The sequence below is a fragment of the Cricetulus griseus genome, chromosome 9, assembly GCF_003668045.3.
Source record: "Cricetulus griseus strain 17A/GY chromosome 9, alternate assembly CriGri-PICRH-1.0, whole genome shotgun sequence".
NCBI lineage: Eukaryota > Metazoa > Chordata > Mammalia > Rodentia > Cricetidae > Cricetulus > Cricetulus griseus.
This window is the reverse complement of record NC_048602.1, coordinates 9541754-9564351: the sequence shown is the minus strand read 5'-3', so window position 1 is coordinate 9564351 and position 22598 is coordinate 9541754. Positions and strand designations below refer to the sequence as shown.

Here is a 22598-nt window from a genome sequence, read left to right as displayed (position 1 = left end):
CTCTTGAGCATGCCTCCCGCCATTCTCTGAGACCCCGCCAGTCTCCTACACCATCAGATGTGTCTGGTCTGAATCCATCTGCCAGACATCAAGGGACTAGGGCCTTGGGCACAAGAGCTGATCTGAATGGAGTCCTTCCTTTGAAGGCCAGAGCAGTTTGAGATGAGGAGAGACAAGGGAGAGGGGCGTGGCCCCTCCTCCTTTGGGTCTGTGCCGGGAGCTATAGTAGCTAACTCATGCACACCTATAGCCTCTGTAGCGGGCAGATGCAGGTGAGCAGGCTAAGGATGAAAGAGGGAAGCCCCTCGTCTGCTGCACGGGGAACTAAGGGCACACACTTGATCTCACAGTTGTGGCTCCAAGAGTCCCCAGTCCCTCCAGAGACATCTGAGAGGAAACAGGCAGGGAAATTGGCAGTGCTTACCTTGTTAGGAGAGTGGTCATGGGGGCTGTGACCTGTGGAAACCAGAGAAGAGTCACCAGAGCATGGAAATGCAAAGTGATCGAAGACTTGTGCTTTGTAGCTGAAGGTGGTGGCAGGAGGTGGTGGCAGATTTGGGGTTGGGGTTGAACAGGGGATGCCCGTGGCCAGTTAGAGGAATTGCCTCTACAGAGTCTGCTTTGCAGACATAGGTTATTAGGACCAGGGGAGAGGGAGCAAGGACAGAGACCTGGATTATTCAGTTCAGGAGACCTGCTGGTTCACAAAGCCTTGATTATCCCTTCCTCAGTGGTGGTCATCAGTGACATGCTCTGACCCCACCCCACACAGCAGAGAGTCTCCTAAGGGAGAATGAATGCTGTGACCTTCACATGCATCAGGGAAGGAATTAGGGCGAGAAACTTGCTCCTGGACACGTGGAACCCTCAGGCCAGTCTAGTCTAGTTGTACTGAGTCTCCCTTCAGCACTGGCTTGGTCTCCCGTGGCTGGGAATGGGGTGAAGACCTACAGCCCCTGAGGGCTGGTGTCACACAGTATTTGCTTAACTATGTAAAGATGTGCTGCTGTTTTACTTTGCCTGCCTAAGGCAGCTGATTGGGCGAATAAAAACCTGAAAGTCCAATAGCAAGGGAGGAGGTATAGATGGGACTTCTGGGCAGGGAAAATAAGTAGGAGGAGGAATTTAGCCTCAGAAAGAAAGAAAAGGAAGCACCAAGGAGATGCCTCGGGCCAGCCAGACACAGAGGAAGCAGGAAAGAAGGACATACAGAATGAGAGAAAGGTAAAAAGCCCTGAGGCAAAACGTAGATGACCAGAAACAGGTCACATTAAGGTAAAGGAGTTAGTGGGATAAGACTAAGCTAAGGCGGAGCATTCGTAACTAATAAGTCTCCATGTCTTTATTTGGGAGCTGGTTGGTGGCCCAAAGAAAATTCCAACTAGAGGCTGGGAAGAGAAGATCTGCTCTGTAAATCAGACAGGAGACCATGGCTGGTGTTTAGGATGCTAAGGAAGGACAGGTAGGTGGTGGAACCGTCTGGATTCCCTAGGGTCAGTGCCTTTACTTACTGTGGGGAGATGGTGTCCCGATTGTCCTCACTGAGATTGCTCTTATATCTTGGCCTAAATAAAGAGGAGACACTGTCACCGTTGTTTGGTTCCTGAGTTGGCCAGGACCCTGGGAGCTGCTTGGTGTCCTTGCTGTGTGTTCACAGCCTGGTGAGCACACTTCCTTTCTTGCTGCTGCCTCCTTTCCCAGCCTAAGGAGGCCCCTCCTAGTGTTTGATCCTTTCACCCTGTCACCCCTGCTGTCTTCCTGACTGGTGCTGGGGGTGGGACTTTGGTCGAGTGGGACATCCCGAGTCCTAAGAACTCTTCTTCTTTTCAGTGCTCATCACATTCTATCTTGACACCCACACCCCGTTTGTGTCCCCTGGCAGGATCTTTTTCTCACTGGTTGCCCCAGGGGGCTCTGATGCTTCTGCCTCCACTGGGCCATCTCAGTCCCTTCCTCCATCCCTGCTGCAGTGTTAATAGAGTATAGAGGACTTACTTTCTACTTCTTTCCCTTTTTTCCTTTGGCGTCCTTCTTTTTTCCTTTGGCGTCCTTCTTTTTTCCTTTGGCGTCCTTCTTTTTTCCTTTGGCGTCCTTTTTCTCTTTTTTCCCTTTGGCGGGTCCAGTGTCCACCTTGCCTGCCATATCCTCTATTTTTTCCTCCTTCATTTGGTTTTCTCCTTCCTCCTCATTTGGCTTCCTGGTGAAAGAGGAAGACAACGTTTCAACTTCACAGGGAAAGGAGCGACCATGACCAACAGACAGTGGGGTACAGGACACAGGAAGGCAGTGATGTGAGGACCACAGAAATTACTGAGAAGCAGACAAATAGCAAACAGAAGAAGATGAGGGGCGAAGGGCAGGTGGAGGAAGCCCTTCTCCTTCCCAAGCATGGAGAACATGGCATTGTAGGCAGAAGAGTGTAAGTCCCTGTACCTGCCACGACGGATGCTTTTGGTTGACAAGAAAATCAGTAGAATTATTAGCCCAATAAGCGCCAGCAGACATTGACCAACAATGCCAGTGATAACCCGTGAGGAGAGCCCACGTTTCATTTTTTGATGTTTACCTCTCATGGAGAGAAAAGATAAAAGCATCACAGTAAACTCATCCTCACTGGCCACCTGGAAAAGAACTCTGTGATGTTTCGAGATATCTGTGTGTTCCTTTGGGGGATGCACTTCCTATCAGTAGTTAGACTAGGAGAGATGAGGCAATCCCCAAGGTATGCTCTCCCAGTTTTCCCATAAGTACTGTGTTTCTAGGTTGACAAAGTATCTTCCCTCAAGTCCTTGCCTGTGGAGGGAGAAGGGAGTGTGCTTTAGCCGAAGCCTAGATCATATCCACTCTGGCAGTTCTTGGAAGGCTCTGAAGATGGGAAAAAATTCATATGGCTATTTTTATGTTAATACTAGTTTTTTAAATGAGCTAATCTTTTTTCTCGTTGTCCTAATTGTGGTAGATGTGAACAGTCACCTCTCTGGTTTCTTGTGGCCAGGAGTTAATAGAAAGAATGTCAAGGCTGAGTGTACTCTAAATGGCCACCTTTTCCTCTCAGGAACTCTGTCTTAGTTACTGTCTCTGCTGAGGTGATAAAATGCCACAATCCAGGGCCACCTCCCCAGGCTTGGCAGTATTTCCAGTGAGCTGGACCCATCCACACCAATCATCATTGAAGAAAATGTCCCACAGGTTTTCCCACAGGTCAGTCTGGTGGAAGGAAGGCGTCTTTTCTCAACAGGGGTTTCATGTCCCCAGATGAGTTAGTTTTTGAGTCAAGTTGATATAAAGCTTGCCAAACAGACACCCACTCCCAGAGTTTTCAGCCAGGGGTATGAAGACAAACCTTCTTTGGTGACTGACACAAAGTTGTAATATAGTGGGTGACTCTCATTTCTGAACCCAGCCTCCACCTGGACAAGACTGTTAGGCCTGTATTGCAGCCCAAACCACACTCCCTTCTCCCGCCAGAGGCATCAGAGCTGTGGGCACAACCCAGGGACTCTCCAGGCTCCTCCCACCAGTGAACAATCACTAAATAGATACTTTGTTTAAAACTATGAAATACGATGCCATCTGTGGGGTTTCATTCCTGTAACCCCAGGAGTTGAAAACTGAGGCAAGAGGATTGCCATGAGCTAAGGATCAGGCTAGATTACTGAGTGAGTTCCAAGGCAGACTGGGCCACATAGTAACACCCTGTCTCAAAAACAACCTCCTGCAGCAAAACCCATCACAGCACCAAGTCAGGCACCAAGTCAGAATATCCCTCCGTCCAGCTCCCCTGGCCAAATGAACTTTGACGAGTATGGTAAGAGTTGAGCAGTACAGCAGGTGATCAGGTGTTACGATAAATCTTTCTGCCAAAAGCTGCCTGAGCCCCACCATCACGTGTGAGGTTTACGCCAGCCGCCAGCCTGAGTTAGGCCCAAATGAATCACAGAAACTTGTATTAGGTACAACGCTGCTTGGCCAATGACTAGGAATCTCATCTGTTAGCTCAGTCTCAATTATCATACATCTATATATTTTATAAGACTTATCTTATCAGACACCTTATTGGCGTCCCTCCTTGCCGGTGGCTCACATCCTGCCACTGGAGGAGGTGAACGGGAAAAAGGGGCCCTTCCTGTTTCTCCTGCGCTTAAATATGAGTCTCCTTGCTATGTCACTTCCTGTCTGGATCAGCATTTCTCTACTACATTTCCCAGAATCCTCTTTGACTCCTAGTCCTGTCTAACTTGCTGTCTCATTGGTCAAACAGTATTTTATTCAACAATCAATAAGGTAAACATACACAGAAATACTTCCCCCATCACCTCCTCTTTTCCGTCTAAATAAAATGGCTAACTTATCTTTTATAATAACTGAAGAAAACTATAACCAACTCTATCTTCAACTCTATCAAAGACCACAGAAGGATAATATATACACTCTAGAATTGACAAAGACATCTCACTACCTGGACAGTCACCCAAAGTTTCTCTGTATCGTTGGGGCATCCATCTTCAGCCCATAGGCCACAGTGTGTCTGGCACACTTCTCCATTTCAACAGGAACCCTTTAGGGGCTGGCTGCAGGTGTGCCTAACCATGCTTGTGAGGGCGTGGTCAGGGTGACGTAGAGCGATACTGCGTTTTCTCTTTCAGTTTCTCTTTTGGGCTTGCGTACAGACCACTGCCACGCCGGCTAGGTCGCTCTGTAAGTAAGGCTTTTCCCTATTAAATACCCTTATATTTCTACTTGACTCTGTATTGGTAATTTCCCACTATAATCAGGGGAAGGGTTGTTCCATGCCCAAGTCCCATACTTTACTGCCTTATAGGAACATTTATTCTAAGTGGATCCAAGACCTGAATGTAAGAACTAAAATTATAAAATGTTTAGAAGAGAATGTGTGATGTAAGCTCCGTGACATTGGATTTGGTAACGATACTCTTGGCTGTGACACAAAGGCAGAGGTGGCAATAACAACCAAACAACACATTTGGCCCCTGAAGAGTAAATTTTTCTGTGCATCAAAGGCATTGCCAGCTGTGTGATCCAGCTGTCCCATTCTGGGGTGTGTAAAACCCAGGGACTGATGATCCGTTGAAGAGAGAGAAAAATCTATACTATTTCTTGCTTTATCACTTGAAGAAGGAAGACATGGAACGTTAAGTGTCCATCATTGGATGGGCGGATAAAGAAAATCTGACATATAAACAAACTGTAACACAATTGAGTTTTTAAAGAAGTAAATTCTGCATTTTGAGAACATGGATGGACCTTGAAAATAATATGTTAAGTGAACTAAGCTTTGTACAGAAAAATAAACACTTCATGATCTCAGTTCCAGGTGGAATGATAATGTGTGACTTTCCTGGGAGCTGTGAAGAAATGGCTTTCACCAAATATTCCGTAAGACAAAGAAAGTCTCCCCAAGGGAGATGTCCACATCCATAACACAGGCAGGAAGGAAGGCATCAGGATGATTCCTGGAAACATGACTTGTTTAGGCCTGCCTAGCCTAGGTGGAATGAGCTTCTCCAGGACTCTCTCAGGCAACTCCTCTGTAGCTAGGAAGGGTACGATTTATGGGATCCTTAGTGCTGGGAAGTGGAGACCCCTTCTGTAAAAATTCAGAAAGGAAGGCGTGGTCTGTGAGCCCAGGATCCCCTGACAGAGCAGGATTCGTGGTAGAACACCGACTCTCATTCTGTGAGTGGCTTTACTTACTGTGGTTGGAGGCTGAGGGTTTGTGCTCTGTGAGATTGCGCTGGTCAGTTCCCCTAAATAAATATCAGACACTGTGACCACTATTCCCACACACAGGGCCTTCACTCCTGGAGTCGGGAGGACTCTGTGGGCAGCTCATTCCTGGGCCCCTCGCTGACACGGATGCTCTGTCACTCCATGCTTGGCACTGCCTTCTCTCCTGGGGCCTCATTCTTTAATCTATTTGATCCCGCTACAGTTTGTCTTTGTCTTTGCTGGACTCCGAATTTGCTCTTTGTTTCCTGGTGCTGGGAGCACACCCAGGGCTGGTGCTTTACTTCTGAGCTGTATCCCTGGTGCTGTACCTCTCTTATCTTTGATGCTGTTGCACCTGTCCTACTTAACACCTACCCTGTTTTGTTTTACACAGGTGGTTCTTTTTTAATATACTTTTTTTCTTTCTTTTTTATGTGGGTGGGGGTTGGTTTTTTGTTTTTGTTTTGTGTTGGTTTTTGATTTTTAAAGACAAGAGTTTTTCCATGTATCTCTGACTGTCCTAGAGCTCACTCTATAGACCAGGCTGGCCTTGAACTCACAGATCCCCCTGTCTCCCGAGCACTGGGATTAAAGGCGTGTGCCACCACCGCCCAGCTTTTTGCTACTCGTTTCTACTTTACTGCTTTTGCTGCTACATCTTAGGGTCTCTGGTTCCCCTATCCCTACATCCTTCCTCCTGCTGCAGTCACGGGGCAATGCCTCCTGTATCCTCTTGCTGCTCCTTGGAGTCCCTCACTTCTCTTTCATCTGGGACTTTGGCTTCCTGACTGGAGAATAGAGATATAATTGCATCTGTTCTCTAGGTGGGAATAGACTCCAAGAAACAGGAGTACGGGGATCCTGAAGACAGGGAGTCTGAACCCACAGGGTCAGTGCTGAGAAGCAGAGGATAAGGGCAGAGGGCAGAAGAGGCCCAGCTGAGAGGCAGAGGGAGAGAAGTCCTTGCCCAATCCCAAGCATGATGCTAAAACTTGGAGAACACAGAAGAGGCAAGTCGTTCCTACCGGCCAGTCTTCCTGAAACAAAGGAAATACACCAGGGCTGCTAACAGAATCAACCCAGCCAGAGATTCAATCGCGATGCTGGCGATGGCACTCGCAGAGAGACGAAAATGGTTTTTTTGGGGGTCAGCTGTCGGGGAAAGAAAAGACAAGAAGGAATAAAGTGTAAGTGTTTTCCAGTGGTGTGTCCTGGGGAATTCTCAGCATGAACTGATTTCTGTTCTCCCTTTTGGGGAACATCTTTTCTGTGGGGAGGTTTGCTGGGTGAGTTGAAGTGAGGGGCTCTACCCTCACTGCGTTTCTAAGTCCCCTCTTCCTTCCAATCCGTGATGCCACCAGTCACATCCAGGCAATCTTGGGAAGCTGTGGGGATGTGAGACAGGGCGTCTTTATGGCTGCATGTTTTCTTTCTGGGTCTCAGCTGTGGCAGCCATGAATAAGAGGTCTCTTGTGGCCATGATCTAAGTGACTGAAGGCCCTGGCTAGTGACTCGCCATGTACCAGCTCCTCTGCACAGAGACCATGGTTTCTGCAGTGGGGTAGGGAAGCAGGGCAGACCTTGTAGGGCCCTGTTCCCCTCTGCTGGGTGACTGTGGGGAACTCAGCCCCAACCTTGCAGCAAGTCTGTTGGAACCGTACTGTGATCTAAGATGCATCTTCTCTGCCTCCACAGGGATCATATCTGCATGTGGCCCGAGGGCTAGCTCAGGCTCACCTTCACAAGTGTTTTCCTCCACTAATACCATGCTTGTCTAAGTCCATCATGGCCACATCCTGGAGGATGAAGTCTAGTACCTAGCCAAGTCTGAAATTTTGCATCACACCACCCCCTCCTTTTTCTCTCCTCTTTTTCTTCAGTAGCTATGTTACAGTGGTTTCACTGTTTGGATAACATGTGTCTCCCCACACCCCTTATGTAATAATACCTTCCTCACCTCTTTACTCCTTGTTGTAACCACCTGAGGCTCAACCCTCACCAGCCTGCTGAAAAGTGGTTATTAATATTAATGTTGACCAGTGTGGTATGGTATTTATGATGCGGCTGGCTCTGTATTTGTATATGGTTCCATCTATATGATGAGTCTGTCACATAAAAGCTATTTCCATTTAAAGGATAAAAAACCTGAGGCTTAAAGTACTTTTTAATAAGTGCTTAAATCTGTATGGTTAATTAGAGATAGACCTGGCTACCTGACTGCAAGGCTAATACTAGCGGTAGGAATAATTGCAGGTAACCATTATTTTATTTCCTGTGTGTGTTCTATTTGCCAAGAAGTCATTTGATTATTATATGTAGTCTTTAAAAACTGCTATGAGGTAGATGAAAGATGTAATGTAACCTAGAACCCTAACATCAGAGGCTGGGGCAGGAGGATTGAGTTTGAGTTGAGTCTGGGTTACACAATGAGACCCTTGCCTCCCTAAAAGCTCCCCCAGGCTAGTGGAAGGAGGGAAATAAGGATCAGAATGAAGATAAACAAAACAGAGATGAGAGTAACAGCAGAGAAAGTGGATTCACCAAAAGTTGGTTCTTCAAACATGACTAACAATATTGGCAACCTTTTCCCAGATTAACTTTGAAAAAAAAAAAGAGATGGATATTACTAAATTCTGAGACCTTACCATCAATTCTCAAGAATACTAAGAATTTCAAGAGCACTCAATAGTTATATGCTAACTGTTGGGTGGCCTAGATGCACCGGACAAATTCCTAGAAACCTGGATTCTTCAGAGATGGAACTGTGAAAGTTCCATTATAAAATCGAATAGATGCTTAACCAATAAGACTGAATAAAAAAATTGACAAAACTTCCCAGACTTTAATCGAAGTCCAGCTTAGTGTAACAAAGGCCACATATGGGAACCCAGAGCCAACAATATTCTGTGGGGACACAACAGAGTTCCCTCTAAGATCAGGAGGAACACAGGACGTTGCTGTGATCACTTCTGTTCAAGAGACTCTTAGGAGTGTTATACAGAGCTATTAGGCTGGACAATGAAATAAAAGGTGTCTGATTATAAGGTGGTTATAATATATGTATATATGACATGATCTCGTCTGTAGAAAATCCTTAGCATTCTAAAGAAAGTTCTCAGAACTAAATGAGCAAATCTAGCAAAATTGTCAGCTCACAAAATGAACATGGCCAAGTAAACTGTATTTCTGTATACTAATATTGACCATGGACAATTAGATTTCTATTGTTTCCTGGTTGTAGTGGAGCTTGAACCTAGGGCCTCACGCATGCTAGGCAAGTGTTCAGCCACTGAGCAATAGTCTCAGCCTTAAAATAGTCAGAATTAACTCTACCAAAGAATTAAAAGACTTGTGCCCAGAAAACTACCAAATAAGAGGTGATGAAAGGAGACAAGAAAGGAGTGCCACTGGGGTTGATGGGTGGAAGACTATGTTGTTATTGTTGTTGTGCAGTACTGGGGATTGAACCCAGGGCCCTGTGCATGGTAAATGAAGCTCTACCATTGAGCTATATTCCAAGCTCTGCCTTTTAATTTTGATTTTGAAACAGAATGTCACTAAATTGACCAGGCTGGCCTTGAACTGGCTGTGTTAGGCAGTCTTTGACTTTGGTACTGCTGCCTCAGCTTCTTGAGTGGCTAGAATTACAGGCATGAGCCAGTTTGCCTGAAAGACTTGTTTTTAACAGATGACAATATTACTGAGTAGTCTATCAGTTCTATATGCACATCAGATCAAAACCCCAGTGGCATTTTGTACAGAAATAGAAAAGTCCATTCTAGCTGTCCTGGAACCTACTTGAGACCAGGCTGGTCTCAAACTCTTGGAGATCCTCCTATCTCTGCTCCCAAGAGCTGGGGTTAGAGGTGAGTGCCACCACACACGACCTTAAAAGTATCTGGAAAAAGAAGAAAAAAAATTGTGCACGTCCTTCATGATTTCATAATTTCAGTACAAAGCTGCAGTAATCAAAACAGTATGCTACCGACATAAAGGCAGACAGACAGGTCAGTGAAATAGAATCGGAAAGCCCAGAACCGCTCATGTACACTGGCCAGTGATTAAATTAAAGATTTGTTGATACGATGAATATGTGTGTTTATGGAGAGTTTCTGCATCTATATTATAATGTGCTGTCAGACATGAGCAGTTGGCGTATCATCACTTCATTTGTCACTTTTTCTGTTTGTTAGAACATTCATCTCTGCTGGATGAATTAGTTTGTGTAACCCAGAGTTGTCCTATTGAGTTACACAACTTGGGAAGGCGTTCTGGAATCCAACTGCACCTCCGTGACCAGATGAGTTTTGATCAGGCTGCTAAGATTGTTCAATGATGGAAAAATGATGTTTGAAACAAGGGATGTTGGGAAAATAGTTTATCCAGGCAAAAAGAATGAAGCTAAGCCTTCACCTGACATCATATAAAAATCAACTCTAAATGGATTAAAGATCTAAAAAAGTGGATCAGGAGCCAGGGTGAAAGCATCTTGAAATTAGATTTGGCATGGTTTCTTTGTTATGAGGCCAGATGCATAGGCAACAACCAAATGGATATTTGGACTTTAGCACAATTGAAAATGTTTGTGCATCAGAGGATGTTGTGTGACATGTGACCCAGCAGGTCTCTGTGACATTTATTTATTTATTTATTTATTTACTTTTATTTTTACAATAATCAAGGGCACTAAATGTCTATCTGAGGAGGAAAAAGTAAAGAAAATGTGATGTGTATTTGCACGGCAGTGATGTTAAACCTTTGAAAAGAACACGGTTCTGTCAATGTGACTATGCGCAAGACCCTAGAGGACTTGATGCTGAGTGAGAAAACCACGCACAGAAAGACAATACCACATGAGCCCCCTCAGGAGAATCTGAAAATCGCTGTGGAAGTAGAGAGAAGAATGATGACAGTTACAGAGACTGATGGCAGCAGGAGGGAATGGGGAGTTGGTGCCCAAGGGACACAAGGTTTCACGTAGACCAGGGGTTAAGTTTTGAGAAGTCTGACACAGCAGGAGAATTGTTGTCCACTGTAATGGATTGCAAAGAAATGAACAATAAATTTCAAATGTCATAGCCTAAAATGATAAGGGAAGAAACATGTGTTGATTAACTTGGTCTAATCATTTCTAATTGTATCTAAATATTATTTCTCCTATATGTATTCAGTTATGATATCAATTTAAAAACCATTAGTAACACTAAACAAAGAACTTCACCAGGAAAGTGAAAGTCTACTTCCAGAATGACAGAAAATATTTGTAAATCAAACATCTGGCAAGAGGTTAATGTTCAGCGTGTACAAGAAATTCCAGCATAGCAAACAAACAAACAAACAAACAGAAAACAAACAACCCAACAGAAACACAGGAGGGCTGGTCCAGGTAGGCCAGCAACTGTTTCCGGCCCCTGATCGTCTCACTGCTCAGAGTCACCTGACGCAAGCGACCTGTTTGCCGCCAGACCAGTTCGACGGTGGGTTCCGAACTCCGAACACCCAGAGGCAGCCCGCCTCCATCCGCCGCCCCAGGACCCTGCTTGCCCGAACACTGCCAACACCCTGGGAACAGTGACACCTCCATTCACGAGAAGAGGACCGACATCAGAGTATTGGATCTTTTTGCATCTACCAGAAGAGAACCTTGGTCCCACACCCACCAGGAGAACAAGAAACTCTTGCTACACCCACCAGAAGAAAGGATGAGAAGAGGACAAGGTAAAAACACATCCAACAACAGAAAACCCAACATGACACCACCGGAGACTAGGAACCATACACCAGTAAGACCTGAACATCACAATGCAGATGAACCAGAAGAGAATGAGAGAGGATCTCAAAGAGGACATGAGAAAATCCCTTAAAGAAATGGAAGAAAAAACTAACCAAAAAATACAAGATATCAATCTTCAAGTCAATCAATATCAGTCTCTAAAGGAAACAGTTCATGACCTAAAATCTGAAATAGAGACAATGAAGAAAGCACAATCTGAGGGAATGCAGGAAATAGAAAAGCTGGGTAAATGATCAGGAACTACAGATGTAAGAATAACCAACAGAATACAAGAGATGGAAGAGAGAATCTCAGGGGTTGAGGACACACTAGCGGAAATAGATTCATCAACCAAAGAAAGTCTTAAGTCCAACAAATCCCTATCACAAAATATCCAGGTACTATGGGATACTGTGAAAAGACCAAACCTAAGAATAATAGGTATAGAAGAAGGTGAAGAAAACCAACTCAAAGGCGCAGAAAACATATTCAACAAAATCATAGAAGAAAACTTTCCCAACCTAAAGAAAGACATACCAATGAAAATACAAGAAGCCTACAGAACACCAAATAGACTGAACAAAAAAAAGGTCACCTCGCCACATAATAATCAAAACACCAAACATACACAACAAAGAGAAAATATTAAAAGCAGCAAAGGAAAAAGGCAAACCTATCAGAATCACACCTGACTTTTCCTTGGAAACTCTGAAAGCCAGAAGATCCTGGATAGATATTCTACCTACACTAAGAAACCATGGATGCCAGCCCAGACTACTATACTATACTACTATACCCATCAAAGCTGTCAATCATTATAGATGGAGAAATCAAGATATTCCATGACAAAAGCAGATTTAAACAATACATATCCACCAATCCAGCCCTACAGAAAGTATTGGAAGGAAAACTCCAATCTACGGAAGTTAACTACAACCAGAAAAACATAGGCAATAGAGAATCCCAACTTACCAACAGTAAAAGAAAAAGGGATAGAATCCCACACAATATCTCCACCATCACCAAATCAAAAACAAACAAGAATGAACAATAATCAGTGGTGATTAATATCCATCAACATTAATGGTCTCAACTCCCCTATAAATAGACACAGATTAGCAGAATGGATAAGAAAACAGAATCCTTCCTTCTGTTGCTTACAAGACACTCACCCCAACCTCAAAGACAGACTGTACCTAAGAATTAAAGGTGGGGAAAGATCTTCCAAACAAATGGACCCAAGAAACAAGCAGGAGTAGCAATCCTAATATCCAATAAATTGGACTTTAAACTAAAGTTAGTCAAAAGAGATGAAGAAGGTCACTTCCTACTCATCACAGGAGAAATCCATCAGGATGAAGTCTCAATTCCGAACATTTATGCCCCAAATACAAAGGCATCCACATTTGTAAAAGAAACATTACTAAAACTCAAATCACACATAAAACCGCAAACACTTATAGTGGGAGATTTCAACACCCCACTCTCACCACTGGACAGAAACACCAGACAGAAACTTAACAAAGAAACAAAAGATCTAATAGAAGTTATGGCGCAATTGGACTTAACAGATATCTATAGAATATTCCACCCAAATACAAAACAATTTACCTTCTTCTCAGCGCCACATGGAACCTTCTCTAATTGACCACATACTTGGCAACATAGCAAACCTCAACAGGCACAAAAAAATTGAAATAACCCCCTGTGTCTTATCAGACCACCATGTTTTAAAATTAGAATTCAACAACAACATGAACTGCAAAACACCTACAAACTCATGGAAATTAAGTAACACCCAATTGCACAATTCATGGGTCCAGGAAGAAATAAAAAAAGAAATTAAAGATTTCCTAGAATTCAATGAGAATGCAGACACAACATACCCAAACCTATGCGATACTTTGAAAGCAGTGCTAAGAGGAAAGTTCATAGCGCTAAATGCCCACATGAAGAAACAGGAGAATAATCACACTAGAGAATTAACAGCACAACTGAAAGCTTTAGAAAACAAAGAAGCCAATACACCCTGGAGGAGCAGACATCAGGAAACAATCAAATTGAGGGCTGATATCAATAAAATGGAAACTAGGAGAACAATACAAAGAATCAATATAACAAAAAGTTGGTTCTTGGAGAAAATCAACAAGATAGACATACTTTTATCCAAACTTACCAACCAACAAAGAGTGAACATGCAAATTAATAAAATCAGGAATGGAAAGGAAAACATAACAACAGACACAGAGGAAATCCAGAGAATCATCAGGCCATACTTTGAAAACCTATATTCCTCAAAAATTGAAAATCTAAAGGAAATGGACAATTTTCTGGACAGATTCACTTTCCAAAATTAAATCAAGATCAGATAAGCAACTTAAATAAACCTATAACCGCTAATGAAATTGAAGCAGTAATTAGAAGTCTCCCAACCAAAAAGAGCCCAGGGCCAGCTGGCTTCAGTGCAGAATTCTACCAGAAATTCAAAGTACAGCTAATACCAATTCTCCTCAAAGTATTCCACACAATAGAAGCAGAAGGGTCATTACCAAACTTTTTATGAGGCCACAATAACCTTGATACCCAACCCACACAAAGACACAACTAAGAAAGAGAACTACAGACCAATATCCCTCATGAACATTGATGCAAAAATTCTCAATAAAATATTGGCAAATCGAATCCAAGAACACATCAGAGAAATTATCCATCCCATTCAAGTAGGCTTCATCTCAGGGATACAAGGATGGTTCAACATATGAAAATCCATCAATGTAATCCACCATATAAACAGACTGAGGAAAAAAATCACATGATAATCTCACTAGATGCCTAAAAAGCCTTTGACAAAATCCAACACCCCTTCATGATAAAGGTCCTGGAGAAATCAGAGATAATAGGAACATACCTCAACATTTTAAAAGCAATATACAGCAAGCCAACAGCCAACATCAAATTAAATGGTGAGAAACTCAATGCAATTCCTCTAAAATCAGGAACAAGGCAAGGTTGTCCACTCTCTCCATACCTCTTCAATATTGTCCTTGAAGGTCTAGCTAGAGCAATAAGACAACAAAAGGAGATTAAGGGAATACAAATCGGAAAGGAAGAAGTCAAACTTTCACTATTTGCAGATGAAATGATAGTCTACATAAGTGACCCGAAAAACTCAACAAGAGAACTCCTACAGCTTATAAAACACCTTCAGCAAAGCGGCAGGATACAAGATTAACTCAAAAAAATCTGTAGCCCTACTATATACAGATGACAAATTGGGGGAGAAAGAAATCAGGGAAACATCACCCTTTACAATTGCCACAAACAACATAAAATACCTTGGAATAACACTAACCAAAAAAGTGAAAGACCTGTACCGTAAGAATTTTGAGTCTCTAAAGAAAGAAATTAAAGAAGATACCAGAAAATGGAAAGATCTCCCATGCTCTTGGATAGGCAGGATCAACATAGTAAAAATGGCAATCTTACCAAAAGCAATCTACAGATTCAATGCAATCCCCATCAAAATCCCAACACAGTTCTTCACTGACCTTGAAAAAACAATTCTCAACTTTATATAGAGAAACAAAAGACCCAGGATAGCCAAAACAACCCTGTACAATAAAGGAACTTCTGGAGGCATCACCATGCCTGACTTCAAGCTCTGTTACAGAGCTTGAAAACAGCTTGGTATTGGCACAAAAATAGATAGGTAGACCAATGGAATAGAGTTGAAAACCCTGATATTAAACCACACACCTATGAACACCTGATTTTTGACAAACAATCCAAATATATACGCTGGAACAAAGAGAGCATCTTCAACAAATGGTGCTGGCATAACTGGATGCAAACATGTAGAAGACTACAGATAGACCCAAGCCTTTTGCCCTGCACAAAACTTAAGTCAAAATGGATCAAAAACCTTAACATAAACCCAGCCACACTGAACCTACTAGAAGATAAAATGGGAAATACCCTTGAATTAATCAGTACAGGAGACTGCTTTTTCCTGAACATAACACCAGTAGCACAGACACTGAGATCAACAATTAATAAATGAGACCTCCTGAAACTGAGAAGATTCTGTAAGGCAAAGGACATAGTCAGCAAGACAAAACGACAGCCCACAGACTGGGAAAAGATATTCACCAACCCCACATCTGACAGAGGGCTGATCTCCAAAATATACAAAGAACTCAAGAAGCTAATCTTGAGTTCCAAACAATCCAATTAAAAAAGAGAATAACAATCCAATTAAAACAATCCAATTAAAATTAAATTAAAAAATTAAACAATCCAATTAAAAAATGGGGTACAGAACTAAATAGACAATTCTCAATAGAGGAATCTAAAATGGCTGAAAGACACATGAGAAAGTGTTCAACATCCTTAGTCATCAGGGAAATGCAAATCAAAACAACTCTGAGATACCATCTTACTCCTGTCAGAATGGCTAAAATCATAAATACCAATGACAGTTTATGCTGGAGAGGATGCAGAGAAAGAGGAACACTTCTCCACTGCTGGTGGGAGTGCCAACTTGTACAGCCACTGTGGAAATCAGTATGGCAACTCCTCAAGAAAATGGGAATGAGTCTACCACAAGATTCAGCAATTCCACTCTTAGGCATATACCCAAAAGAAGCACATTCATATAACAGGGACATCTGTTCAACCATGTTCATAGCAGCACTATTTGTAACAGCCAGAAACTGGAAGCAGCCTAGATGCCCCTCAACCGAAGAATGGATAGAGAAAATGTGGTACATTTACACAATGGAGTACTACTCAGCAGAAAATAAACAATGGAATCTTGAAATTTGCCGGAAAATGGATGGAACTCGAGGAAACCATTCTGAGCGAGGTCACCCAGTCACAAAGAGACAAACATGATATGTACTCACTCATATGTGGACCTGCTTTATTATCATAGCAGTGACCATGCTTTATCAGAGCTGTTTTTAATGATGTTGTTCAGAATGGTTTCCTCCCAGATGATGATTGAGAAGCTAATTAAAAAAAAAATGGTGCCAAGTACCACAAGAGTAACAGAACTGTGCTGTTTTCTGGGATTTTGTTGTTTTACTTTCTTTTTCTTGTTGTTGTTTTTGTTGTTTGTTTTTTTTGTTTTTGTTTTTTTTTTAAATGGAGTGTGCTGGATGTCTCTACAATTTTTTTCAAAGGACTGCAGAACCTGGAAAAGCTGTTGCTGTTATTGATGCATAACATACTGCCATTATTGGTCTATTGAAACTCAAATATGTGATGAACCCAACGTGTTACAGTGAGTGCTCTCCTGTGCATGCAAATTTGATGTCATCTTTAGTAAGTAGTAAAGTTATATGCTTGCCAAAAAAAAAAATAAGTGACACACTGAAAAAAAAAAAAAGAAACACAGGAGGAGGTGAGTGGTAAGGAATAGACTTGACAGGAAGTGTGTGCATGGCCAATGAGCACAGGGAAAGATGCTCCACTTCCTTCTCAGTCATTGGCAAAAGGGAAATGAAAATCACAGTAAAGAACCAACTCCCATCTCTTAGGATTCCCTCCATTAAAAACAAAGATGGGAAACAGGAGTTTTGAAATATAAAGCAGTTAGCACTCTGGGGCATTGCTGAATGGTAGGATAAAATGTAACCAGGAGACATGGCACTGAGGCTCCCCAAAGAGTAAAGACATGCTTGCAACTCAGTAAGTCTACATGCAGGATTGTAGGGGGTGGAGTGGATTCACAAGAAGTGTTTGCAATGGACAATGATGGTGGTTACACAGAAATAGGAATAGACCTCATGACGCTGAACTATACATTTCAGAATGTCTAAAATCTTATATATCAAAATATTTATAGGATGGGTGTTTTGCCTGCTCGAATTTCTCTACACCACATTCTTTCATGGTACCTGAGGAAGACAGAAGAGGATGCTGAATTCCTTGGAGCTTCAGTTATAGACAATAATAAGCTATAATAGATAATGGGAATTGAACCCCTATCCATCGGAAGAGAAGCTAGTGCTCTTAACTGTTGAGCCACCTCTCCAGTCCCATAACACTCTCTCTCTCTCTCTCTCTCTCTCTCTCTCTCTCTCTCTCTCTCTCTCTCTCTCTCTCTCACACACACACACACACACACACACACACACACACACACACACAGAAACCCAACACACTACTACACACTGCCAAAAATATCAGAAAAAGAGTCTTTGCAAGGAGGTCATGTTGTAAATGTCAGCATGAGGATAAGAAACTTATGGGCCAACAAGATGCTCATTTGGTAATAGTGCCTGCCATGCTGCTTCCCAGTACCTAACCCCCAGCTGCCACAGATTAATAAATGTACAAACAAATTTGGGCCAGTCAAGTGGCTTAGCAGACAAGGAGCTTGCTCAGCCTCCTGAGTTCAATCCCCAGTCCCCAGAGAACTGGCTCCCACAAATGGTCCTCTGACCTTCACATGGGCATGGAGCATGCACAGAAAGTGAATAAATAAGCAAATGTAGTGAGAAACTCAATACAGGTCCTTTCTATGCATGGACTTTTTATTTATGGATCCAACAAACCTTGGAAACAAACTTCTTGGAAAAAATGTGTTTCCAGTGAAAAATGTATTGTTTCCTTCTTTATTTCCCCCTGATTTAACACAATAACACTAGTGCCTATGCAGTATTCTTATTAGGTGTTGGAAATAATCTAAAGAGGATTTGAATGTTTGTGAAGGTGTGTAGAGTAACATGAATATTTGACTAGATTCTGAGAGTTGACTGTGTGTTGGACGCAGACCCTAAACTCTGAATCCCTGTGTGTTTCTATTTGCTGTTTTGATATCTATTTTTGTTGTTTTTGACAGGCTATCTCAAGGTTACTTGGGCTGGCCTTGGAATCCATTTCTACCTGCTTCCTCTGCTCTCTCGTTCTGTCTCTCATTCTCTCTGTCTCCTCTTTCTGTCTTTGTCTCTCTCATAGACATGGTTTGCTTCATAGCCCCGGCTAACCTGGAGCTCACTACAGTGACCAGGGCGATTGGGAACTCATAGAGATCCAGCCGTCTCTGCCCTGGTTTGCTGGGTTAGAGGCATGGGGCACCATGCTCAGCTTGCTTGGTGTGTTATCATGAGATGAACGTGCCTCCATCACCAAGCTGACTGTTTTTGTATCTTGAGCAAGGGTTTTTCTCCTTGTGACTTTTGCCCGTTTTGTTGATAAAGAAATTGCCCCACCCCAACACTGTGGAGTAAATGAGGGAGGAGAGGGCACTCACGTATTACGTCCAGCTGGATGGGATCACTCTTCTTGGAAACGGCTGAATTGAAGACCTCACACTCATACAGCCCAGAATCCTCTTCCCTAACAGATTGGATGCTGAGGATGCCACCATTCTGGTACAGCATCATCCTGTCTGGTAATTGCAGGACATGGCCATTGAAGTGCCAACGGATGGAGTTCTTAGGGTCGTCTGTGACACAGGTTATGTTCACAGCTTCATATTCTTTGACTGTGGTGTTGAAGATTTGGATGGTGGGCTTAGCCATTGCATCTGTGGAGAAATAGTAGAGGGGGCCAGTTGAGAGTCCTCAATATCTCAAATATCTCAGCCAGCTCACAGGGACGACAGAATGAAGGGGCCCCCTGCAAGATCACCTGCCCAGGTGATGCACAGTGACTCCTGACTCGGGGTGTGTGTGTAGATTCCACACTCAAAGCCTCTTATCCAGAAACCTCATAGTGGGGGGGATGTTTTGCCAGTTGATTTTTGTGCCAATTCTTGTCTCACACTTTTTGTGAGTGTGAACAGTCAGGTCCCTCCGTTATAAAATAGCCTTCGGTTGATTTTTCATGAAATAATTTGTCATAGGGTCAAGATGGCCCACCTAATTTTAGAGGTGTTAAATCCTAGACATGAGGACTGGGAGAAATCCCAAAGTTAATAATTTCAGCTGGAAGAAAGATTTTCTTTTCTGCCCCATGGATATGGATTAAACACATGGAGAAGTGGTGATTGCCAAAGTGTTGATAACACCCTGTTACTTTAATCCTTGACTCTGACTTTTTTTTTTTTTTTTTTGAGGCCGGTGTCAGTGTATCATGCTGGCTAACCTCGTTCTTGCCATGTTGACCACACTGTCCTTAAACTCAAAGAGAATTACCTGCCTCAGCCTCCCAACTGCTATAACTAGAGGTCCACCATCCTTAGATCTTACCATAGAGATCTCCTGGTGCTTTCCTTGTGCACTCCTCTACATGGAGACTCCACAGAGGGGTGTCTGTTCTCCAAACCAGTGTACTCCACCGTTCTCAGTGATTACCTCAGGTGCTGGTGCTCAGAGCTCACATGGACTTTCAGAGCCAAGACAGTTCAGAGCCGGCTAACCTGTGGCTCCTCTTTCCACTTTCCCATCTCTGAATTCAAGGACTCTTGAGGTTCATCACTGAGACTATTTTACTTTTATTTTTGATTTTTTTTTCAGGCAGGATCTCACTTGTAGCTTTGAGTGACCTGGAACTTTGTATGTAGACCAGGCTGACCTTGAACTCATCCTACCTACATGCATCTTCCTCCTTAGTGCTATTATTAAAGGTGTGCTCAACCACTCTCAGCTGACATTTGTTTTTTAAACCTTGAGAAGAGCAAGCACTATCAAATAGTCAGTGACATGGTTCACTCAGGCTCAGAGCAGGGCTCCCAGGCACCTTCTCCACCCACCCTTCCTATACCAAGGAGTCAGAGTTGAGCCAGACAGCTATGAGATAGGAGCAGAGCTCTGTCCCCATCTGTGCAGAGTTTCCCCCTCACATTTGGAGAAAAAGAATGTGAGCACAGTTGAAAGCCCTGGATGTTTCTTCTAGGTCATGTTGACCATAAGAAGAAAATGGAGGGGACAGGAAGGCTTGTTTTAGTGACAGAAAGGTATTAAGGGACATTAAGGGGAGGGGCATTAAGACTGTCCCTCCCCTGGGAGGTCTCTCACACAACCTGAGGTTTTCCAAGGCTGGAAGAACCCTCCTCCTCACCTTCCAAGCTCCATTCCTATCAGCCAAGAGAGGTCAGAGAATCAGGAGGCCATTAGACATAGGGATAGAGCAGGAAGCCAGGGGGGTGGGGGGAGGATTGGGTTTTGCTTCTTCCCGTAGACATGGGCTCAAAATTAAATCCTTCTGCATCTTCCCAGAAAGTCAAAAGACTCCACTCTAAACCTGGTGCTGACATTACAGAGATCCAATGACAAAGAACTGTAATGTTCTTGACTGTGGTCCTATTGAGGCCAGTGCCAGAGTTATAGACGAGGCAGGTATAGGATCCACTCTTATTAGTAGAGGTGTTGGGATAAAGAGGCCGTGGGACCAAGATTACTGTGCAGGTGGGTTAGCGGCTTCCTGACAGGAGAGGCTGAGGTTGTCTTTGAATGGAAATGAGTATTTGAGGGGGAGATGATGGGGACATATGGGCCATCTGGAGCCACATGTGATGTCATCAGAGGGAAGGGGAAACCCTGGTCTGCAGAAGGCCATTGTATCTCTTTATCTGCGCTATAACATTAGATGAACAGCCACCATCCAGAAGTAGGTGCCGATTAGTAGAAGAGTCTGCCTGCAGCATGCACAAGCCCTGGCCTATCCTGAGCACAATGGACAAACAGCCCCACGGTACGTCATGTGTGTACTGAGCATGAGTCTGAGATGTCCCTTGTCTCCATCACCCTGAGTCTCTCTAAGGCAGGAGTTCCTCCAGCCATTCCAGCTCAGTGCTATGCCTAGGATGACCTGGGCCAGCCTAGGTATGTGTGTCCTGGGCCTTTCATGAACACAAGGGGACCGAGAATCCTAACTCTAGCTTATGTGTATTTAGGCAGTCTTAGCCAGGATGAAACAGGCAATTCTCAGAGGTAATGGTCACTTCGGGAGTTGCTCACTAGATTCCGGGTTTCACCCTTAGAGGGTTCTGTGTCAGGTATCACAACAGTGAATAAAGTGAGAGTCCTGTTACCCTCAGACAGCTTCAGCCTATCATCTTCTGAGAGTCTTTGGCCATTTATCCGCCACAAGTAGGTTGTCTTCTTAGTCTTGGGCTCACTCATTAATGTTACTGAGTCCTCACCCTCCATGGCATTGGAATTGTTGCTTGTGATGTTGGACAGGGGTGCTGTGCAGACAACAGAGAAGATTGTCTTGTTTGGTACCTCTGATTCTTGCAAGGGCCTCCCCCAACCAGACACAGTCTCTTATCACCCCGCCTACCCTGATCTTTAAAGAATCATGTAGGAAACAATTTACATGCAGATGGAGTATCTGAGTTCTCAGAGATAACGAGGCCTCCTGAGCTATGCATGGGAGAAGCAAGGGCTTTCTCATGAGTGAGTTGAGCTGCAGTGTTTGGGGATGGACAGACTCAAGCCTTGGAATCAGGGACCTCATTTCACCTCCTGGTCCTCACCGACCCATTGCAGCCTTGACACACAATGCTCGAGTCCTCCCAGCTGCAGTGACCTCCACTGCTCAGTGTAGACCAGTGTCCTCCAAGCCTTTGCTGTTCAGGGCTGTCCTACACATACGTCATGATTAGTCTTCCCATTGGGTTCCCTGAGAAACCTGACAGGCTGTCAGAGATCTCACACAGATCACCATCTGGCTAAGCAGTATCTGTTACCATTTGCCTGCATGAAATAATCCCTGGGTTGGACCCCTAGAGGCCAAGGGGCTACACTTTTCCTCCTATCTCTTTAGGGAACTTGACCTTCCTGTGAGGTCTCAGAAGACCATCAGATCAGCTGGCTGACTGCCTGGAACACCTCCTCACCTAGGCTGAGCACACAGATTCTCAGGAGGAGTTGTCTGGGTGACCTACCTCAGACATGGCTCTCATAGGTTGACAGTCAGCAGCTCACCAGCCTACAATCAATCATTGTCCCCTGTCAGCTCCAAAGGGAGGTCAAACTCCAACCCAGTCTATAAGCTTCCCAGGTTTCCTGGTCCAGCCTGGGATGGAGGTCTGGAGCAAACCTTTGGGTGCTCATCTCTCTGTGAGAATTGGATGGTTTCCTCAGGCATGCCCTGCCTGAATCTTGAAGGGTCTTTCTGAAGGCCATGTTCCCCATGAGCA

General features: G+C 43.7%; 1 protein-coding gene across 1 annotated transcript; it reads right to left on the bottom strand.

The window, feature by feature from the left end:
• Window positions 1-244: 244 nt before the first annotated feature.
• Window positions 245-21603, bottom strand: LOC100775099 (CEA cell adhesion molecule 21). Its single transcript, XM_035449101.1, is given in 6 exon segments — window positions 245-456; window positions 18762-19037; window positions 20726-20827; window positions 20830-20901; window positions 20904-20951; window positions 21486-21603. Coding segments are annotated over 6 exon segments (828 nt in total).
• Between the last annotated feature and the right edge of the window lie 995 nt (window positions 21604-22598).